General features: G+C 35.9%; 2 protein-coding genes across 4 annotated transcripts in view; one reads left to right on the forward strand and one right to left on the reverse strand.

The window, feature by feature from the left end:
- The window catches only part of LOC127841237 (golgin subfamily A member 4-like), a 108,141-nt gene extending 97,767 nt beyond the window's left edge, over positions 1-10,374 (reverse strand). For 2 of the 3 annotated variants that reach the window (XM_052369895.1, XM_052369894.1), the window contains exon 1: positions 10,301-10,374. The gene's annotated coding sequence lies outside the window, so the exon portion shown is untranslated. The remainder of the gene's footprint in view (positions 1-10,300) is intronic. The other variant, XM_052369896.1, reaches the window with a different exon arrangement.
- A 3,107-nt stretch (positions 10,375-13,481) lies between these two features.
- The window catches only part of LOC127842890 (arrestin domain-containing protein 1-like), a 19,284-nt gene continuing 7,898 nt past the window's right edge, over positions 13,482-24,867 (forward strand). Inside the window, exons 1-2 of the mRNA XM_052372668.1 lie at positions 13,482-13,826; positions 15,140-15,280. Of these exons, the coding sequence (XP_052228628.1) occupies positions 13,649-13,826; positions 15,140-15,280 (319 nt within the window). The 5' untranslated portion in view covers positions 13,482-13,648. The remainder of the gene's footprint in view (positions 13,827-15,139; positions 15,281-24,867) is intronic.

Here is a 24,867-nt window from a genome sequence, read left to right on the forward strand (position 1 = left end):
CATAGGCGACGCTGTTCGCTTTAAAATCACTCAATATGTTATGTTTCTCCTTACCAGAAGGAGGGATAGCTGAGTGGGCTATTTATATGAAGGGCGCATATGGAATAAGACCCATTTTCGCATGACGAGGGTCATTACAAATCTCATTGCGAATTGAAAATCCCACATTTAAAAACAATGCTTTTTGATACAAAATTGAATTCAAAATAGCAATCTTGTTAATAACGGCAGCCTATCGACGCATTAAGGAATGATTTCCAGACGTGCTGACCAAGTACGGCAAACATTGTGGTATGATAATTAAACGATTTTCTCTTATCGTGACACTATACTATTTCGCTATTGTTTTCTCATCTTGGAGGCGAAATTGAAATTCTGCGAGATGGATTGTAACGCGTAATTGTAACAGGGCCACAATTTGTGTCGTTTGAGCATACAGAGAGTAGTCCGGAATTTCTTACACTGAACAGTGCTACATCCTTTGAATTGAGCACATACGCAGTGATGTAGCAAAAATTCAGAGGTTGTATCTCGAATCAGCTTATTAAATATTCGAAAATATTCATGCGTGTCTGTTGGCGTTATGTTAAAGTCACTAAGATGAAAACTGAATCAGCTTCGCCTAAAAGCGCATTAGTGCTCTATACCTATGTTTATGTTAGCGTTGTTGACACCGTGTGAACTGCTCGGGTAACAAGTAAAGCATAAACAGCAATGTTTATATACTTTTATTCCTCCATATACAAGATACGAAGATTATTGTATATTTTGAATTTGTATATGGTGTCAAAAATCAAAAGTTTTGTACACGGAACTTTCATTATGAATTTATATTCTTGGTGAGATAGTCATTTGATATTAGAAAAAATATTCCTTTAATATGATGGTGACTGCAAATTTTCTTTATATTAAGTTCTCATTACCATTTTCATCATACTTTCTTTGCTTTCAGAACTTCCAAAAAAGCATGCTGTTTTTATTTTGTCTTAGTTATTTCTATGAAATAATAAGGATGATAAAAAGTGCACACAAAACTCGACCCGTGCGCTATGACACACACTTTTTTAAGTTGAATGGCGTGTGTTCATTTCAAACTTGCGATTGATTTTGAAAAATGAATTGCGTGTTAAATTATGCAATAGCGAACATCTTCAGTGCCTTCAGCGCTTTGATAAATAGTTGTACAAAGCCTTAAGCTGGAATTTGTATAACTTCACTGTCCAATAACTCACAGTTACCAGTGAATCCTTTGCTTTTGTTGCTGTTTTATTTCAGGAAAGTACCAGTCTGTATCCAAAAGCAGTACACTTTCTTTCCAAAAACTGGTGTGTATGCCTTTGAAAACTGCCTCATTGCCTTCAAAATATTTTTTTTGTATATCTAGTATTGTATTAATTCACCAGTATATTGTTATGCATTGGAATATATATCAAGAGTTTTGCGACATAACACAATAATTTTGGTCATAGCAAATTCTGCAAGGCATTGGCAATTGGATCCATAGTATATTTTTTATTTCTACATATTGAATTGCACTTTCTGCTTAATTGTTACAGTCTAAGCCTTTGTGTCAATTTTAATGGAATTTAAAACACACTTCATTTTTGCAAGAGCACTATCGGTAATACTGATAATATCATGTTAGGCTCTCATATTTATTGTCTCATCCACACAACCATCAAACCAACATAATGTTTAGTTTGCTAAAAGCAAATAAAATAAGATGAAGAAGCAGTACTGTATTTTGTGGTATTCACATAACTTTTTAGAGAAAACTTAGAGAAAGCCTAAAATTCAGAAAATTCCTAAATTGGCCTAGATATTGTTGAGATCAACAATCTAACCAAGTTTCAGCAACATTGTGTGAAAGATGTGTCCTTTCAAATGAAAACAAACTAAAATTGACATCTTCTTCTACTTGATCTTTGCCACACTTGGGAGTCCGTAAACATGGATAAAACAACTGTGCTTCATTAGAGCCTCCACCTGTTTGTGCAGCTTCACCTACAAGCTCATCGGTTCAGGTCATATGTTTTCCATCAATGGTTGGTGGCCCATGCATTCCTGGAGAATGTTTGAAGCTGTTTGGTAAGCTCAACCACAGGAGCTCTCTGGAGCTGCCACATGATGGAATCTCCTGTGTCTATTGTTCCTTGTACACAGTCGGAAGATGATCACATAATCTAGTCTGGACTGGTGATTATAGGTAGCTAGCCGTCGGCTGTTCTGAACAGGTTCTTGACGATGGTGTTTATTGCTTCTAGACCAACTCTGTTCTCCTGCTAGTCTTCTTCCCCCCAGCTTTGCCATTCTGCCTGCCTTATCCTTGATTTGTATTCTGCAGTGAGGAGGATCTGCTGTAGTACACTTCATAAGCACTTGATGTTTTGTAGTGCTGCTGTGAGGCAAGGACATTTATTGGCTTTTCCTGCTTCCAGGACTTACAAAGCATCTTCGGAATAATGTCTGCCAGTTCATGGTTAAATTTACATATTTTTTTTCTAATTTGACCTAGTTTTTGGACATGCATGATTCACATTTAAACTTGGCCTTGTTGAAAATAAAATTGAGACCAAGTTTCTTCAAGATTGGATAATTCAAATGAAATCCACCAAGAAATTTAATAAGATTTCAGCTAGGAAAATGTTGGGACTATTATATTTAAAGAGATAAAAACAGACAAATTGCTACAACTTATCCATAAGTAATTACAGATGAAATTCTGTTCTCAGCGATCATCTACACATTTAGGTCATTCAGCTATGAAACTTTGACTTAAATCTGCCTGGCAAATTAAAAAGGAACTGAAAACACACAATTTTGGGAATATAATTCATCATGGAAAACAGGTCATTAAATTGTATATGTTTCTGTGAGATCCACCCAGTAGTTAAAGAGGAGTTGAAAATACAACCTCTGTGTTGGCTTAGAAAAGAAATAGATTCCAATTTATTAGTTTTCAAATAATATTGTCCCAGTTTTCAAATAATATTGTCCCAGTTTTCCAATCATGTTATTTTGCAAGCAAAACCCATATAACCAGTGCCAGTACTGTCAGAAGTTTCCCTACACATTTGGAGCTTACTCTATTTTAAGTTGCTCTATTTGTGACATATTTTTGCATTTTTTTCCACTAAAGTTACCAATATAAAATCAAGCATACAATCTGAGAATAAAATCTGAGGAAAATGGGTATTTCCTGATATTTTCATCATTTTAGGAATTTATTTGAAATACATAGTTGTAACACTATTAGGAGTTTCATAGATTTACACTACTGTTATCTCTATTGTGCAAAATAAGAAGAGAAATATTATGTAAAAAGGAATTCATTAAAATGTTAACATCAATTTGTTCACATTTTATGGTCTCTTCACCACAGGCATTAAATGTAAATGTTCAAGAGAAATTTAGCCATATATACATATAGGATCTGGCACGAGTTGTCATATCATACCATATTTTATTAAACAAGTTCAGGAATTTTGTTAGTAAGCTCGCCTTTACTAACAAATTTCCTGGACGATTCAGATCTTTTTTTATCACATGCTTTCAAATGAGAAAATTAAGTAAATATTTACGAAAACTTAATGATAAATCCCGAATGTTGTTTACATTTTGTGACGTCATTTGACATTGCAACGTCATTTCAGCAAAATAACAAAATGCGATTTGTCAATAAACGAAAACTAAGCCAATGAAAACGCTTAAAAATGTTGTATTACACATGTGTAATATAAAACAATATGTAATGGTTGTGGGAAACAGGGTATAGCATGTGATAAAAAATTTTACATTACACTGGTTCATTTCTTTTACATTAAAAAGCTCAACTCAATATTAAACGGACAATATAATTTAAATTAATACTGGCCAGAGCCCACTAAGAAGCTGCAGACATTGACAACTACATGTAATACATGCGCAAAAACTACTTCACAGTGGGGTTTCGACAACTTACACACATAAGTTTTTGACATACCCAAATGCATACCTGTGCAATTCAAATTTTTATGCCAGGCATCATCTTATTCTATTTTTGTAACCATATTTGATAAACTTAAAGTAAAATAAAAACTTTGAAAGATGCCATAGTGTGGATATTGCTGCACTTAAAAGAGATTTTTTTGACTTAACTACTCTGTGACAAATCATTCCAAATATTTCCAAAATATAAATTTTCTCCAATGAAAAAAGCATTTATAGCCTTTATTTTGGAGCATTTCCATTCTCTGTTTCCCAGGCTGATACCCCCTCTATTTGAAAAATATAATTGAAAAGTCATTAACTCAAGATTAGAGATAATAAGGGGCTGCATCTGTAATTAACCACATCTGCCAAGTTGACATAAACAGTCTAAAATTGAAAATAGATGTATGTCATCAACATTCAACCAATGATAAATAAGTTAAATAACTCAAAGGGGGCGGGATGTGATAATGACTATTCAAATGTTGAAACAAAATAAAAAATGGCATATGAATCAATTGGTAAGTAGATATACACATAAATGATTGTATTTGGTATTTTGATTACATAAAATATTGATTTATTTCTCAAAAATAGCTTTAAAAAAAGAGAAACTACTGTTGTAACAAAGCAATAGTTGCCTATTTTGTTCAATGCTTTTCAGTCAAACTTAATAAAGCCATTATCATTGTTATCAAATATCTTGGTAATATTTCAATAGTATCCTACTTTATAACTAGTGCTCAAACGGGTACCTGAAAAAAACCCGAATCCACAGGTCCAAAAAATAAATTAAAAATATAAAGTTTTTGCGCACGATACCAGTCGGGTCACTAGCTATGAAGTACAAGATTACATGTTGAACGTGTTGTCAAATCATCTCCTTTAAACAAGTGACATAACAAGAGCTGTCAGAGGACAGCACGCTCAACTATTTGAGTGCTTGACAGTATAACGTAAGCAATCATATGGGGAAATTGTTCATATTCAATAGTTTATTAGACGATCTTTCAAAACTTAAAAAAGGAAACCAAAATATATTATTATTTTTGGGGGGGGGGGCAGTAGGGGGGTTGAGAGGGGGGTATAATATGGGGTGTGGTCATTTATTAGATGATCTTTCAAAACAAAAAAAAATAAAAACAAAAAATTGGGGGGGAGGGGGAGGGGTGGGGGGGGGGGGCAGGGATTCTGGGCGTGGGGTATTGTTTGGGTGAAATCTATTGTGGTATTCAGGTAAGTGTTGTTTCGTCAAAGTATTAATAAAATCTGATCATAAACAAGGGCTGTTTGTAAAACATGCATGCCCCCCATATGGGCTGTCTATTGTAGTGGCAGCCTTTGTGTGAATACGTTTTTTGTCACTGTGACCTTGACCTTTGACCTAGTGACCTGCAAATCAATAGGGGTCATCTGCAAAACGATCAAAGTACCTATGAAGTGTCATGATCCTAGGCAAAAGCGTTCTTGAGTTATCATCCGAAAATCATTTTACTATTTTGGGTCACAGTGACCTTGATCTTTGACCTAGTGACCTCAAAATCAATAGGGGTCATCTGCGAGTCATGATCAATCTACCTATGAAGTTTCATGATCCTAGGCATATGCATTCTTGAGTTATCATCCGGAAACCATTTTACTATTTCGGGTCACCGTGACCTTGACCTTTGACCTAGTGACCTCAAAATCACTAGGGGTCATCTGCGAGTCATGATCAATCTACCCATGAAGTTTCATGATCCTAGGCCCAAGCGTTCTTGAGTTATCATCTGACAACCACCTGGTGGACGGACCGACAGACCGACCGACAGACCGACAGACAGACCGACCGACATAAGCAAAGCAATATACCCCCTCTTCTTCGAAGGCGGGCATAATAAAGAAGTTATGGCAATGTAACTAAAGTAATATGCAAATTATAATGGAAAAAGGGCCATAATTCTTACAAAATGCTTGATACAGTTGTCTGCTCTTGTTTATAGATTGTGGTAATATTGGTAAAGAAGTTTGCAAAATATGAAAGCAATATGTCAAGCGACATTGAAAATATTTGAGGTGGTACGCAAACTTTAACATAGATTTATCAATGATATGCATATTCTAAGTGAAAAAAAGGCCATAATTCTTACAAAATGCTTGATGCAGTTGTCTGCTCTTGTTTATAGGTTGGGGTCATGTTGGTAAAGAAGTATGCAAAGTATTAAAGCAATATGTCGAGGGACATAGGAAATATTTGGGGTGGTATGAAAACTTTTAAATTTGCACGCTCAAGCTAACGCTCATGCCGACGCCGGGGTGAGTAGGATAGCTCCACTATATATATTTCATATATAATAGTCGAGCTAAAAACTGCACCATATCTGTTTTGAACATATGCTTATTAAATCGACAAAGATGAGCATACTAGATCTACTTCTAAGGTAAAAGTTGGTGTTAAAAGCTCATGTTAAATAAAATTACACATACACGTTACACCGTAATGCCTTCTTCTGATTGGTTGATATTAAAATAAGTTTCATAACAGGTCGAGAGGTCAGTGATTGAAATGCGATTTAAGCAAAAGTTAAACTCAAGAATTTATGCCTTTCTTATTTTAATTTGACAATATTTGAGGTAAAAATGGACTTTTTAACTAAAACTTTATGAGTTTGTAATGTTATTTTGCAATTTAACGCAAATTGATGAAAATTTAAACTTTCTGGTTTCCACCACGTTATTGGTCCTTCACTGATAAGACGTTCCAAAGAATTTAGCACATTTTAAAAGGATCTCTAAATTCTTTGCGCGTCTTATAAATACAGTTGAATCCTCTTATCTTGGGCGTCCGGTAATTATGCGCATTCCGCAGTCGCGATATTGCAGACGACAAATGGGTTTCTTTAGTGATAAAAGATGGAAATTGGAATTTCACATTTTTAAGAATTAACAAATTGAAAAGGTACGTATTCCATGCAAAATAAAATTTGATCATTACAATTTAATACCGATTGCGTCATCCCTATACATTGTACATGTACCGTAAACACTGACCTACGTATGATAAATTCGAAATGAATCATAAATTCCATGCAGTCTTTAGTGTTTTCATACTTAAAATTAAGAATTCATAAATCCAACGTGTAATTTAGCATTCCATTGCACAATATCCGATCAGTAATGGTATTTTTTAGCCATTGAAAATATATCGCATCAGATAACATTATCATCATTTCCCGCCAATCTGTCAAACCACATTTGGTAACGATCTCCGCATGCGCAATGGCTTAGTTTTGATGTTTTCTGTAAACTATGGAAGCATGATCGGGTCAAATTAAACCTGTTATGCATAAACATTTTTGTGCACGCTAGAAATCAATCATTTTATATTTTTATTGTTATTTTTTTATTAATTGTACACTATTACTAATAACTATATTATTTCTTGATTTGTAGCGAAAAAAATGCACTAGAAATCCACATAAAATTAAATGGTTTTACAAACTGATTTTTTAAATAATTTTCTGGAATGTTTATTGTCTCTTATTGGACACCGTATCTCTACAATTTTGCCTAAATGAGGTCATTACACCAAGTGCACAAGATTACCGGAGAGTGTGATAGTTTGAAACTGAGGTGAGTCATGTTTGTTTTGAAATCAAATTGGACAGTTCTTCACTGAATTAATTATATATTTTTGTTCTAATAAGCACATGAACTTATTATTTTCATCATAAATTTAGATATTATGTTGTCAATTTATAAAAGAACATGTTTTAAAACCAATTGACCCTTAACTGCGCAAGATTAACGGACAGCATTGTAACTGACGTAAGACTAGTCGGAAAATAGCTCATGAGCGAATGTCACCCGTTATGTACCAGTCCTCTTATGTACCACCAACAATAGGGCTGTCACGATTCACCGGTATATTGGTATATCGCGGTGCATGTCATGAAAAAAATCGCACCGCAGTACGGCGTTGCCGCACCGTTTTTTTAAATATTATTATATTAGCACAGATATAAATACATTACATAATTATTTTGATATAGATAGCGTTTTGAAAACTGTAGAAGCAATTCAAAAGGGCTAAATAAATAATCCGTTAATATCCAGGTCAAGCAAGCGCTTCCACTGGTAGATGTTTAACTTTCACGTTAACTTTCACGTTTCGCCGTATGCGATGTATGGGTCCGTACCTTTTTTGGAATTTGGGACAGATTTCCTTTGCAAATAAGTTCATAATTATCTAAAAGATGTTAACTCTATTTCTTATTTTCTTTCTTTAGTATATCGATCGTTCAAAGCATGGCACTTCCGAATCATGTTATCTTAAGATTATGAATAAGTCGAGGAAGAGTCAGAACGCTACGGATTTTCAATACTGGGCCTGCTGACTCCGCATTTTAAACATGCCCTTGAAGCGTTCGATTTACACAGATTGTAGTCACAGCTATTGTAAACAACATGGCGGACATTTTAGAAAAAGACGCGAATAACAATAACAATAACAATGACTACTTCTATCAAGTTTATTACAGTTTCTTTTACAGTTTCTAGTCATACTATGATACCAGTGTTTTCTGATTATTGAGTTTAATAAAGTTTGTAAAACTTGTTATTCTGCTGTTTTCTTCACAGATACATATTCTGTAAAATATTGCGGTTTGTACCGCGATACAGTGTTTCCGTACCACGATATACCGCGGTATGCTCACGGCGTATCGTGACAGCCCTAACCAACAATATTTGATTAACTCAAATTTGACTCAATCAACACTTGTGTTTGCACAGGTAATTAATGCCCATTCATACTGCTATGAATGAATGGACAACACCTACATAATATATAGGTGGTATATAAAGTCTCAAAGTGGTACATAAAAGGATGTACCGTAGTCAACAGGTACAGGTCGAGGTTGTACAGTCAAAACCAGCACCAGTAACATCAGGTGTCCCTCAAGGCTCGGTGTTAGGACCCTTGCTCTTCCTGGTGTACATCAACGTCATGCCCTCCAAAGTTTAATCCACAACAAGGCTATTCGCGGATGACAGTCTTCTGTACAGAAACTTCAAAGATTAAGTCTCTAGAGGATGCACAGATACTGCAGAATGACCTCAATGCCCTCCAGGAGTGGGAAACAACTTGGAAGATGTCCTTCAACCCAGACAAATGTGAGGTACTGAGGATCACAAGAAAGCGAACCCTGAAACAAGCAGACTACAGCATTCATAGGCACCAGCTGGCATTAGTCAAGACAGGAAAGTACTTAAGCATGACACTTGCCAGTGATCTTTCCTGGAAACCACACGTGGACAGCCGCACTAAGTCTGCCAATAACTCTCTCGCCTTCCTCCGCAGAAACCTCTCAAGCTGCCCAAAAGACATAAAGTTGCAGTGCTATAAGTCACTAGTCAGACCTGTCCTCGACTACGCATCAGCAGCTTGGGAATCTCACACACAGGCATGTATTCAAGAGTTAGAGGCTGTACAGCGAAGAGCAGCGCGATTCATCACAGGCAACTACAGGACTACAAGCAGCACTAACCAGATGATCGCAGACCTTGGGCTACCTACCCTAGAACTCCGCCACCAGCACTCTAAACTTCTGATGATGTATCGGATCACATATGGTCTTCTCGACATTCCAGCCACCGATCCTCTCCGGTGATCCATCACATCTACAAGAGGACGTGGTCTTGAAGACATGGATGGTGCAGTGGTCCGTTATTGGATACCTTACTGCAGAACAGACACCTACCGCCACTCCTTCTTTATCTCTGGAGCTCCATTGTGGAACCAGCTACCAAAGCACCTCACAGTTCTACAGACCCCTGAGTCATTCAGGGAAGGACTGGCCGGCCTCCAATTCAAACATTGAGCTTTCCTGACTGTACATATTATAAATATTAAATGTTTTATTTTTTTAACTGCACTCTCACGATCACCTTGTATATAACATATGAACGAGTATGCTCCAGAGTGAGATTAGTACATCACATGGAAGAAGAAGAAGAAGAGGACTGGTACATAAAAGGACTGGTACATAAGGGGTCACAACCCTCATGAGCTAATGTTTATTGTTGTTCTTATCAAACGTGAAATAAAGATTGTTGTATCTTGTATTGAAAAAGAGGAATAGAGATTGCTCTATCTAATGTCTAACTCCTGATTAAATTTGTTGAAGGTAAATTAATCTAAAAGCAAATGTTTGATGGTTTTGCTTAGTTATTTGACAAGTGAAGTCGCAAGAGCTAACTGCAAAAGATAATTGATGGTCAAGGAAGTTCCGATAATAAAGATTAAAGTAAAAAAAATACAGCAGCTTTTTTAAAACCAAGTGAACCATACCTATAAAGTCATCATACACAGGTTAAGACGACATGTTTCGACAAACAACTGTCGTTGAGAGTATAAATGTCGGCCATTTGTAAACAAATATCAAAAACCGTGTGTTCGAATTTTGCGACATTGACTTTGGTTGTAAAATTTCTCTGTTCAAAGTTATCCGACTTGTTTGATGTGCCTATGGATCGTTGATTGTCAGACATTCAAATACTATTTAAAAGGGGTAATCTAAAATCTCAAGAAAAATTACAACCTAGAATCATAGATATAATATCTTTCTCGATATATGAAACAGTAAAATGATTCACTCACGTCTCGGAATGTTAGTGGGTTAAGCGGTTTTAAAAACGCTTCTGTAGTTTACATAAAGACAGTTCAGACTTTTTTTTATTGTTTTTCGGCGTAAGCTGCATAAGCCAGCTTTTCACCTTAGCCTGACCTTTGTAAGTGTCCAATAAAATTCCAATAAAATTTCCCGCGGCTAGGTACGAATGAATACACTTCATTTATTCCATTGGCTGATTTGAGTATACCACCAGAACATTGGAAACATATCCGCGTCTTTGTAACACTGTTTTACTGTATGAAACAATTTTATCTCGAATGAAAAGGCTTAATAGATAGAACAGTTTTACACTCAATTCTCGACATCAATACAGTTTGTGCGTACACCTTTTATTTTCAGAGTATTACCAGCGCAAGAGCGTTTATACTTAAAAGGCTATGTTCTCATATTTAGTACTTACTTCCTTATTCCTGTCAACATGTTAACATGTAAAAGTATAAAGAGCAATGGAAGCGAGGCCTCACTTTAAAGCATTGCATTTCAATCCGCGAGGTATATCGGGTCAATTCGCGGACATTCAGAGTTTATATACAGGTCATCACCGGAGTTGGCGGCCAGTAAAATAATCGTTATATAATAAAGACGCTATCCGTGAACTAGGTGACCTGGAATTTTCTTTAGACCAGAAATATGTTAAATGAAGATATTCAGCAATATAATTATGGTATGTAAATAATAGATTCTTAATGTGTTTTCAACAATACAATGATAAATATTTTTGTTGATAAATTTAACAATAATTATTCGTCCATATTGCCTAATGTACTAAAGTGATATTATGAGCATGTAACAGTTTATAGGTGTCTATCGCAACCGTTGATTATTTTTGATGTTTCTACTTCATATACACTTATATTAATTAACGCAGCATCATCATACTAAAACAATATACCAGAAAGAGAAAAATAATGCATTTGAATATCAACCGTACTTTCGTTTGACAACTGATCATGCGTTTACGAGTTGAACCTAAATTTAGTTTTAGTGCAGATTTGTCCATACGACACAAAGACACGAAATTGTTTTACGGATCATTTCAGCTTACAGGACTGGGTGGGTCACGTAAGAATATCGAATATAAAATATATTTTTATAAACAACTGGTAGCAAGGTGAGTTGCAGATAATTAATCAGTAACCACATTTTTACTAACTATTTTGACCTGTTAATTCTTTTCAGCTCTATTCAACAGTGCAAAATGCCCATAATATCACTTTAAGCATTAGCACGATGATAATTGATACTGTTAATAATCGAATCAAATAGCAATGCCCGACAAACCACTAAAACAGGTTTGTTCGAAGAACGCGCCTATAAATACGGATACTTCTCGTGTGGCCGGTTGACTCATATGTTTAAATTTCACTTCCATTCTTCTTTTGGTTTTCTGTTTTGTATCTATAGGTTTATGACCAGCAATATGTTATAATGTAAAATAAGCCGCGAAAACTCCCCGTAACATCCCGTACTGCGTGTGATGCAGCTAAGAACTGCACAGAAAAAGACATTCGCTATACTTGATCTCATTCATTAAACTATTTACGCCGTATATCTTTTTAAAAGATATTTCTTGTTACTACTAGTACAACAACAACAACAACAACAACTACTACTACTTCTACTACTACTACTACTACTACTACTACTACTACTGCTGCTGCTGCTGCTGCTACTACTGCTGCTGCTGCTGCTGCTGCTGCTGCTGCTACTACTACTACTACTACTACTACTACTACTACTACTACTACTACTACTACTACTACTACTACTACTACTACTACTACTACTACTACTACTACTACTACTACTACCTCTACTACTACTACTACTACTAAGTACTACTACTACTACTACTACTACTAAGTACTACTACTACTACTACTACTACTACTACTACTACTACTACTACTACTACTACTACTACTACTACTACTACTACTACTACTACTACTACAACTACTACTACTACCACTACTACTACTACTACTAAGTACTACTACTACTAAGTACTACTACTACTACTACTACTACTACTACTACTACTACTACTACTACTACTACTACTACTACTACTACTACTACTACTACTACTACTACTACTACTAAGTACTACTGCTACTACTACTACTACTACTACTACTACTACTACTACTACTACTACTACTACTACTACTACTACTACTACTACTACTACTACTACTACTACTACTACTACTACTACTACTACTACTACTACTACTAAGTACTACTACTACTAATGCTACTGCTTCTGCTACTGCTTATTCTGCTACTGCTGCTGCTTCTTTTACTACTTCTACTACTACTACTTATTCATCGTGTGATAAGCAAATTAAAGTTTTGGTTTAAATAGAATACATTCCTTTTGTAAAAGGTTTAGGCTTAAATTAAGCTTAACGAAAATAACAACTGTAATTTAAAGTGAAATTTGAACATAGTGATAATCAATAAAGTTTAGTACACACTACTTCGCTCATTAGCTATTGTAGAAACAAAACAACAAACTATTTATAGAAACGTATAACCAAGCGTGGTTCGTTCAATGGTTAAATTCTATTTCCAAACAATATATATTAAGATTTAATGGTATGTAATACATATCACAGCTCTATAAGCGCGTTCTAATTAAAAAAATACATGTTGGACTTTCCCGGTACGGATTTTGTGACTGCACCGTAATGAGTTTAATTTATAACGTGTTAGTTTGAATTCTAGACATTAACAGCCAAACCACACATATAATAAAGTGAACAACCTTGGAGATTTATTGATGTTTACTCGCAATTTAATGATGTTGCGTAACGGTGATGAACTTTTAGCATTGAAACATTCACACAAGGGATATATAGTACATCGTTGATAAAAATATACTGCAAAAACATATACCGGTACTATGCAGAAATAAACGATTGAAAAATATAAACGAAAACACATGTTTTCTATCGGCAATAAAAGGGAAACGTCTATAATCTTACGACGATATAAGTATGGACCTTACGTATGAGTTACGCGACGATGAGGACGATGGTGACGTATTGACGTCAAGGAAATACGTGACGGAATTCGAGGTCGAGCTGACGAACGCTCACAATAAGACCTACCTCCTTAATCAGCTAGTGGAAGGGGTCGTGCGGCTGAATTTGAAAAGACCATTGGAGATACGGGGTCAGTTCAGCTTATTCATACCCGAGTTTTTTCAACAACACAAACAAACACCATTTTTATTTAATAATTGTTCATGTTGTATAAGATAGTCAAGGGCTAAATAGTTTTGATAATTTTCCCTCGGACAATGTATTTATCGCATTGTAATGATATCTGTATCTATCTTGCAATAATGACTGATTTATCATCTATAAAACTGTTCAAACTTTATGCTAATTGCGGCATTGTGCAGGGGTCTCATAGGTCTGTGTGTAATGTACTAATAGTTCTATTTGATTGAGTTAATAGTTCTAACAATCAGCTATGATAAATATATCTTCACGCCAATCTTTGAAGCAATTCAAACATTTTTGTCTAAACGTCATTCATTTAAACTACCGTATTTAAACTTATAAATAAAGAAAGTCCTTATAATGTGTAAATACGATCGATAACTTCTATTGCAAAGACAATGGGCAATCGATCAAGCATGCCGTAAAATACTTGCATGTGTATTGTCTAAATGAACGGTAACTAGTACTATATCCCGTATAATTTTCATGACTGAAGATAAAATAAAACATGAATATAACAATTTTACCGTTTGTCCTGGACAAATAACATGTGTTAATTAACCATTTATTAACATTACTGCGTTTAAAAAATGAACTTTTGTATGCATGCCACGCCTTATTTTACACGAAAGCTGAACGTTTGTCAATTTGTATGAACCTCATGTTCAATTATTGGAATATTTATAAATATGGAATTAAATGTTGGTCGTCATTCAGGGGGCATGTTGCCGAATGTACGCAGTTGCACTTTTCCGAATGTTTGTCACATATTCCCCTAAATATATAGTAAAGTATACATAAAGAAGCGAAATAATCCTATAATAATAATAAAGTTCAAATAACGTTAGTTAATGAGTATGTATCAGCCAAATTGAGAAAATCGCAAATCGTTTGTAACGTACAACGATTGTATACATTTGAGTGTTAATGTTGTTTTTGCTGAAATTGTTGTTATTTTAAAATTTGATTAAAGTTAAAATACAGCTTTATCAGTATATGCCAGATCAAGCCAAATCTACTTACTCGTCTTTTGGGTGGGACTTCAATCCTAGAATACGTGGTCCTTTACAGAGGGCAGTAAAAGGGCAAAGGTCTTCTCTCAAACGGGGCGTACTCTGTATCTTGCAATGTCCAGTATCCTTAGTAACCGAACTAAAAGGATATGAACATTTGGAAAATATTTGACTTGTATTTATTCAATTCGTTATATCACACGAACGCAGGCTATACTGATGTATACTCTAGTTTCTCTGCCTCTAGGTATAGTTGTTTGGTTCTGCGGACGGACGGACATCTACTGGACGGAGAAACGCCGCGGGAGCGCTACGAAGTGCTTCGACACCGTGCAATTCGACGCGCACGAGGACTACTTCAACATCCGTAACTACATTTTGGAGCCAGGTAGACACATCCGTTTGTAAGCATACCGGGAGTAGTTGAACCATCAATCTCATTTAAATCACATTAAGGCGCTGTTAGAATGTAAAGACACCGTGTTACAACGGAATAACGTAAGGGCCATCGTGGTTACTCATTAAAATCCAGAGGGCGAGAATGCGAGAACGCGACAGTACGATGGCGACAATGCGATAGTGCGATAATACGATGACGTCAGTGCGACAATACGATGACGACAGTGCGACAATAAGATGGCGACAGTTCGATAGAACATTGGCGACAATGCGAGAAGGCGATAGTACGGTGGCGACAATGCGACAATACGATGACGACAGTGCGACAATGCGATGGCGAAAATGCGATAGTACGATGGCGACAATGCGATGATACGATGGCGACAGTACGATATGACAATCGCATTGTCGCCATCGTACTATCGCACTGTCGCCATCGTTTTGTCGCATTGTCGTCATCGTACTTACGCTTTCTCGCCATCGCACTATCGCATTGTCGCCATCGTATTGTCGTACTATCGTCATCGTATTGTCGCATTGTCGCCATCGTACTATCGCGGTCTCGCATTCTCGCCCTCTGGATTTTAATGAGTAACCACGATGGGACTAACGGCATTCCGTATGTAACAGGGTCACGATCAAACGACTGGCTAAGCTAAATAATAACTTCATAATGAAGAGCCATAGACACTATAATTGTTACATATGAAAAAATAGCTAAAGGAACAAAACAATTCATGATTACACGAAGCGAACATTTCCAGAATGCATACCATAATGTTGTGTTTTTATCTCTGAAAACTGAAATGTTAATAATGTCCATGCTTAAGGCTATAATGTTTTCCTCTGAACATGTTCTTTGATAAAAACACGTTTCTTTAGAATAATTCTTTTCCTCGTAATCGATTTAAGCTCACGGAGGCCTTGCAAGTATTTGATTATGAAATCCTATTTTTCCAAATAATGACTTGAGGGGGGGGGGGTTCTAGAACAGAAGCCCGAAGGCATTAGACGTTTATTAGTCTCTGAGTACGATAGTCCATTATAGGCTTATAATTCGCTTATGTTTTTATTGCCTTCAGCGTGACAAGTGGCGGATTTCGATGTGTACGTTGACGCATTAGATTTTAAAAAGAAAGATATTAAGTACACATGAGTGTCATCAAATGGTTTACAACTACTATAAGTAACACTGTTCCATCTGAATTATACGTTAGATGATAATAACTTCAAGACAAAATAATATTGACTTTGTTATTTGATAAGTAAGATGAAACGTGTTTTTGAATGTTTTATTAATTCCAAATAATTGGACCGGAAATTGAATATGCAAGTACGATAAAAACCTAATTTTATATGTCATAAAACGAGTTAGAAAGTGCTTATAATTAAACAAAAATGAAAATGTTTCATGTTTAACTAATATTTACAATGTTAGGCATTAAGCGCAACGAACCAAGATAACAAACACACGCCGGTTATGCGGATACTTTGATAACGGATTGTACTTCGATAACAGAGAACAAAAAAGCCACGAGGAGGAAATTCAAATATAAAAGAGAAGGATGCCAACTTTTTATTGACACTTCTTTATCCTATCATCTCAAAGTCAATTGCACTTTTATTTCCGATTACTCGACACTTTTTCCCAGATATAACACACTCTCTATAGTGAATCGAAAATGCAGAATTCGCTGTGGAATACTGTTATAGTAAGCAGGCAATACATAGAAATTTATGTACTGGCGAAAATTAAAAACGAATTACCGAAACATTTACTTATACCTTTGGAATATGATAATAATTTTATATAATTGTGAAACTTATTCGATATCTCTGTTGAGTACAGTTTATATGACCATATATTTTCCAGTGTTTGAGTCACCCAACCAACGGATCTTCGCATAATACACGACCGTAAACACTTTTAAATTTCGTTCTTTAAAGCAAATAGGTTGATCTGAAGCATGTGTAACTATGCTTTAATGAAGGTACTAAGGCTATTTACGTATATATTAGATAGAATGTCATGAAACGTCACACTGCTAAAACTGCCACTTTAATATAGATAAATATCCGCAGCGATGAAGGTCCGAAATTCTATTGGAACCTTTTGGCTCACGATCGTGTTGATCCACATGAATACATGATCCATTGTTTTTTTATCTCTCTGAATCACAAGTTACAACTAAAACAATTTCTTTATGTTGACAATTATTTCCGGTCGTCACTTGAAATATATGTCTTCCGAAAGCATTTTAATCTTATTAAAAAATTGCAATTATAATATTTATAGCATTAATTACTAGTGATGTGATTTTTGAAAACGAACAAAACCATCGGTTTTATTTCACGTGTGTTTGTAATTAAGATATGTCTAGATTCCCAATGTGCCAAGCTTGACTATGCAACTTAATTCGTACTTCAAAATGCTTGGTAAGAATAGCCACAACATAGATACATGCCTTTCATGTAGAAGATAAAACTCGGTTATCAGAGTGCCCAATTTGATGAAAGTCTCTGTTATCCGAAGTGTCCTTTATCGGGAATCAAAGTGTCTGCAACTTCATGAATACCACCTATTAAAACATGCCCTATCGTCATTTATATTTGATTGAATACTATCAAATTTCAGTATTTGAAGCACAACGATTACTCTACATACTGGAATAGCAAACATTTTTTTAGCAATAAGTAGTTTTATTTGTAAAAATGCTAACTGTTCATCCAGTTCATGCTGTTTTCCGACCGAATTTTTGGGCTAAAATATACCATTCTTTCATGACTTTTTTCTTTCCAATACAATATATTAATACAATACAATACAATAATACAATACAATATAGTTTATTCGTATTTTAGGGCCTCCAGACCAGAATACACAGATTCAGTATATACAAGTATGTAACAGTGATTTATAAATATAATAAAACATCGTGTATTTACATATGATACTACAAATTAGATTAAGAAATAAAGCAACACATATAATACAAAATAATCAAATGGTAACAAAATGTATGCATATACATAATTTTTTTCCGTTTCGGTAAAATAATTCACGCGGTAGTTGAATCATTATTTCCGCTGATAAACGTTTTTCTTAGCAAAGTCGCTTTATGCAAAAATTTAGCCAGTGACCATATGTTGTCTTCCCTAGAGTCAGACATCGTACAAAAAAAAACAATGCGATGGTTCGGACTCTTTCACACCAGTTTCTATCAAAATGTTCTAACCTGAGAGGTTCATACAAAGGGTAGATAACAAAAAAATGAAATTCATCTTCAATATTGAAGACATTATGAGGCTACACAAAATGCACACAATCTCGATCTCCTATCTATATTTAAGTGTCGCCCTTTCTCAATCATCAGCGCATGACCATTGCACCGGAAATTTGACATCGTCCGTTTTAGAAGTAATTGGAGATCTAACAATAAGTATCTCTCAATATTAAGCATGAATTTGTATTCGTTATAGAGAAGCGATTTAGGTGAGTTATTGATCTTTGATTGAAGTTCCTGCAGAGCACATTCTTTCAATCTGTTCTTGAATTGTGAAAGAAAATCACTACTATTTCCAACTCCATTGTTTAGCCATGAAATTCCAAATCCGTAGTTAAATAGCATACGTTCAACATTTGTCGCCCAGTTTGATCTACCAGCATCGTCCTGTCTTCTAAGCGTTTCATACAGCTGTTTTGGGTAGCGATTTTGGTCCATTCGGGTCAGTCGAATCCAATATTTAATACATTTCATCATATAGTTTACCGAAATTGGCAGACGGCCACATTTACTTAAAGCGAAAAAATTTGAAACATTTTTATTTAACCCACATATATATTTACAAAAGTCAACATGCACTCTCTCAGTAATATCCGAGGACTCGAACCCCCAAATCTCCGCTGAGTAACATCAAATAGGACCAACCATTGCATCAAAAAGTGTAAATGCTTCTTTGGGTTTCACGTACTCAAAATATTTACTCCAATTAAATATGTAAAGACAGCCTTCTTCGCTTTGGTCATATTCCATGACAATTTTGGTGTGAAGAAAGCTCCTAGATACTTACAATTGGGCACCACTTCTATTTCCGCCCCATTTAGGTCCATTTTTCATAATGTCGTAGACGGCCTCCATTACGGAACAACATGACCTTTGACTTCTCAAGGTTAATTTTCATTCCCAGGTTATCACTTAAGTCTGCTACGCAATTGATAAAATTCTGCAAATTTAAAGCAGTTTCCGCAAAGATGGAGACGTCGTCAGCGTATAATAATGCAAAAAGTCGCTCTGATTCTTCACACACGAACACTCCGTTATTGTTACTGTTTGAACGTAAATAATGAACCAAGTCATTCATGAATAGCGAAAAGATAATCGGTGAACTTAAACAGCCTTGTTTTGTTCCGATTTTGCACTCAAAAAAGTCGGTAAGGCTACTTCTCATTTTTACGCTTGATTTCATTTTGCTTTACATCGACCGAAAAATATTGAGAAAGTTTTCACAAATAGCAAATCGTGACAGACATTCCCATAGTTTTTGTTGGTCGCAACTATCAAAGGCCTTATGGTAGTCCACGTAAAAAAACGTAAAATCGACTTCCTTTTTTCGTAGTGTACCTTTGTATAATAGACTGCAAATTAAAAATATTGTCGATAGTCGAGTAGCCTCGCCGAAAACATGCCTGTGCTTCATGGATTATGCTGTTGGCTTCAGACTACTTTGTAAGTCTTATAGTTAATATATTGACTACTATCTTGCTAATAGCATTACTTATTGATATTGCACGATAGTTATTCGGGTTCATTGTGGATCCTTTCTTGTGAATGGGAGTTATTATACTTTCACTCCAGCTTTCAGGGAAATTGCCACCTGCGTAAATGTCATTAAAAACTCTGTGAATGAATGGCAATGTTTTATCGATAGTGCATTTAAACATTTCTATACATAGCCCGTCCATACCTGATCAAAAGTTCGATTTAAGTGACTTAATACTACGATGTATTTACTATTTCGTCCTCTGAATTTGGTTCGTTTAATTCGCGGGTGTTTATATTTGTTTGTTAGGGAGGTCACACCTGGTGCTCGTGCGTATCATCGGGTTTATTCGATGTGCTTGTCGAAAACAGGTGTTTAAAATACTCGTACCACTCATCGCAGGAAATCGAGTCATTTAATGTACATATTGCGTTTTCCTTTCGCTCGTTTTATATTGTCCCAAAATAACTTTGGGTTATCGCTATTTTCCACCAAAACGCGACGTCGTTTGAGCTCAAGTTCTTTCTTTTTGTATTTACACATCTGCCTGAACCTGTTTTTGTCGTTTAAGTAGTTAGTGAGATCCAGTGCCAAGCTGGTTACTCGAAATTTTCTTAAGCTACTATATTTTTGACGCTTTAATTTCTGACATTCGGTGTCACACCAATCAGGTTGAGTAACTGGCGTTTATTCCTATGGAATCGACCACATATTTTCTTCTTCATGCAGTCCGCTGCAGTTTGCATTATTTCAATAAATTCTGATAATCTACATGTTTGATCATCATTGGAAATAGACCTTTCAAAGGTGTCGTATCTGATATTGAATTGGTCTAAAAAAGTTTGTTTTAACTGGTCATTCCATGGGAAGTGATATGCACTTTGCACACGCGATATGTCCGCTCCATCACTCGGTGCTTGCTTAGAAAATTTAAGAATGCACTTCAGTGGAAAATTGTCAGAGAAAAGATCTGGACACACTTCAAATCGTTCTATATAATTAAACAGTTGTGTTGACGCGATAAAAATAATACACGGTACTTCTTCCAATATTTGCGACGCAGGTAATTTCTCCTCCGCGGTCACCATCTACTCTGCCATTAAGAATGTGTATGTCAAGAGAGCAGCACAGATCGATTAAGGATGCCCCAAACCTGTTTAAAACACAGTCTTTTGTGACTCTTTTTTCATTAAAAGTGTCGCAAGGTTAGAGGTTTCCCCTACAATGTGATCAATATCGTCATTCGGAATAAAATCTATTAGATCACCCGTTCGCGCGTTAAGATCACCCGCTAGAAGGATAAGTGCAGATGGAAAGTCAGAAAGAATTAATAATAATTTCTGACGTAAAATGTCTATACCGTCATCACTGTCTTCATCGTTTATTACTGATCATTCCGGTGAGATGTATGTGAATATCATAAATACATTTGTAGTACATTTGATTATCACGTCAGATCGCATGACAAGTTCATAAAAATGCACTCCGTCAGATGTTCGTAGACCCTTTTAAAGTATTTGCATTAACTGTCTTTGATGAATACTGCAACGGCCCCTGATCAACGCTTACCATTTCCTATAAGCATATTTCCAAAGCATGTGTAGTTCTTAAAAAAAAGAGTTATTTATTGATCTTTTGTTTGCCACGTTTCGTTTAGCGCTATTACATCGAAATCTTCGCAAAAAACATTTAAAAAGCGCGTCATTCGAGTATTTTTTAAGTCCTTGTACATTCATTGAATATAAACTAAAACCATTTATACTATTGACATCGTTCGTGTATTCTGAGCCTTGGCCGTTTTTATATTTTGCAACTAATATTGGTTTCTTCGACATGAAGTCATATTCGTATAGCTCCCCGCACACCATTAGTTTATCCTGTTTGTATCTGGCTGCCTTTCCTTCATTTTGGCACTGCACAAGGAATGGATACAGCGCGGTTCGTGCTTTCACAATTCTATCCGGTAAATCTTCTACTACTCTACCACCGACTTGACCATTCTTCCGTTTATCCCTAAACGCGTCCAGAACCGTTTGCTTCTGTTTGAGCAGTGCAAACCTAGCCAGAATAGGTCGATCTTTTTTCGACGATAGTCTGTAAGTATATTCGAACTCCATGTCCGTCGAGTCAATACCTAATTGTTCGAGTATAAACGACTGGTCTTTTTGTTCACATTGTGCATTGTTTTCTAATCCATCATGGTTTATTCCATAGAATTTCAGATTATTTTTATGCCCCCCTTCGAAGAAGAGGGGGTATATTGCTTTGCTCATGTGTGTCTGTCGGTCGGTCGGTCTGTCGGTCTGTCAGATGATAACTCAAGAACGCTTGGGCCTAGGATCATGAAACGTCATAGGTACATTGATCATGACTCGCAGATGACCCCTATTGATTTTGAGGTCACTAGGTCAAAGGTCAAGGTCACGGTGACCCGAAATGGTCAAATGGTTTCCGGATGATAACTCAAGAACGCATACGCCTAGGATCATGAAACTTCATGGGTAGATTGATCATAACTCGCAGATGACCCCTATTGATTTTGAGGTCACTAGATCAAAGGTCAAGGTCACGGTGACCCGAAATAGTAAAATGGTTTCCGGATGATAACTCAAGAACGCATACGCCTAGGATCATGAGACTTCATGGGTAGATTGATCATGACTCGCAGATGACCCCTATTGATTTTGAGGTCACTAGGTCAAAGGTCAAGGTCACGGTGACCCGAAATAGTAAAATTGTTTTCGGATGATAACTCAAGAACGCATACGCCTAGGATCATGAAACTTCATAGGTAGATTGATCATAACTCGCAGATGACCACAATTGATTTTGAGGTCACAAGGTCAAAGGTCAAGGTCACGGTGACCCGAAATAGTAAAATTGTTTTCGGATGATAACTCAATAACGCTTTTGCTTAGGATCATGACACTTCATAGGTACATTGATCGTGACTTGCAGATGACCCCTATTTATTTTCAGGTCACTAGGTAAAAGGTCAAGGTCACAGTGACAAAAAACGTATTCACACAATGGCTGCCACTACAATGGACAGCCCATATTGGGGGCATGCATGTTTTACAAATAGCCCTTGTTTCGGAGAATGGTTTCCTGTTTTTCCTGAAGTTTAGAATTATCGAGTATTTTTTCTTAACACGTTTTTTTTTATTCGTTCGTTTAATGAGTCCACTTTTTCTGAAAGTTGCTTGTTTTGCTGCTTGATTTCGATATTTACGCGTTTTAAATAATTGACGGATTGTTCAAGTTTATCAAATTTGCTGTTCATTGTTTTCACATCTCGACGAATTTCTAACAATATGGATGCTGCATCGATACTGCCCGATTCCGAGTCCTCATCACCAGTAGCGTCATCGTGTATCTGATTTCCGCTTTTCGTCCCCGTACTGATCGTGTTTGTAGAATGTACTCAATACTCAATGACATTTGATTATTTTCTAAAGCACTTCGGGAAGGCTGCTGACGACTGAATTCTGGTAGCATTGGCCCAACTTCATTTCCACCTGTAGGTCCCGTTTTTCTTCCGGTAGCACGATTCGTTGTGTGACTTATGGATTTAGACCGTTGAGATCGATCTCGGAGATCTGGTCCAGGATTCCGTTCTACGCATTGTGCTTCCAGTAGAAAGAATAAAAGTATTCGTATAGTCAATGAAATATAGTGGGATTTATCATTTGCATTTTGCTGTAGTGATTTCTTTTTCCTCATCGGATGAGTAAATGCGCCGATCCTTGCCCGCCAAAGTTCAGTGCTAATTCCCATTTTTACGACCAGTGCAGTTTTTCCAGGTAAAAGCTTCCGAATTTTAATCCGTGTCAGTTATGCGTGTCGTAATCTCGAGTTGCTAACACCATACACTGTATCGAATAACTGTAAAGTTTCACAATCACTGTGATATAAATAGATATAGATTAATGTTTACATTTTCAAATTAGTCTTTAGATAACAAAGACACTGGAGCTTTTTGTTTTGTAATACACATATGCAACGACTTTCAAATGCCACAAAGCTCAGAAAACAACTATACGTTACTTATCTTTACATTAGTCCTTTTATAAAATCCAGGAATCACGTATTCAAGCACAAATTGTAATATTTCAACAGCGCAAAAAGAAAACAACTTTTCTCAACCGGAAGACCATTTATTAACTCGACCATGTACCTTGCCTAAAAAAAATAATCTTTAGACTTTAACTTAAACAAGAAATATCTTTAAAAAAAGATATACGGCGTTGATTGTGGTCGATGTTTATGAACGATCAAAAGTTATCTCTATGAGATAAAAAGTAGCGGATGCCTTTTTTCTGCGCAGTTCTTAGCTACATCATAAGCAAATCAATTACGTGGTGCTGCGCCAGATTTCGTGGCTTATTTTGCTTTATGTGATATTATTACTCAGATATCTATATTTACAGAATAGAAAAACACAAGAAACATGAAAATAAACGAGTGCATATAGGTCAGCCGGCAATACTCGAATCTTATTTAATTGCATAATTATAGTATAGTGAATTATTGTGCTCATAAATAAACTGGTCTAAATGGATAAATATTTCTAATTAATTTTATCAAAATTGGTCCTTATCATGCAAATGTTGAAACCATATTAAAAATCGATGATTGACATACCACAATAATATCGCCGAATATCTTTATTTAGTATCTTTCTGATCAAAACAGACTTCAAGTGCACAAAGTTTACGAGACGGCGTTTATATAAAGATTTCTGCAACTGACCGCAAACTGACCTTGATACCTTGCGGATTGGAATGCAATGCATTACAGTCACTACGTTATTGT

The sequence above is a fragment of the Dreissena polymorpha genome, chromosome 8 (assembly GCF_020536995.1).
Source record: "Dreissena polymorpha isolate Duluth1 chromosome 8, UMN_Dpol_1.0, whole genome shotgun sequence".
Classification (NCBI taxonomy): domain Eukaryota; kingdom Metazoa; phylum Mollusca; class Bivalvia; order Myida; family Dreissenidae; genus Dreissena; species Dreissena polymorpha.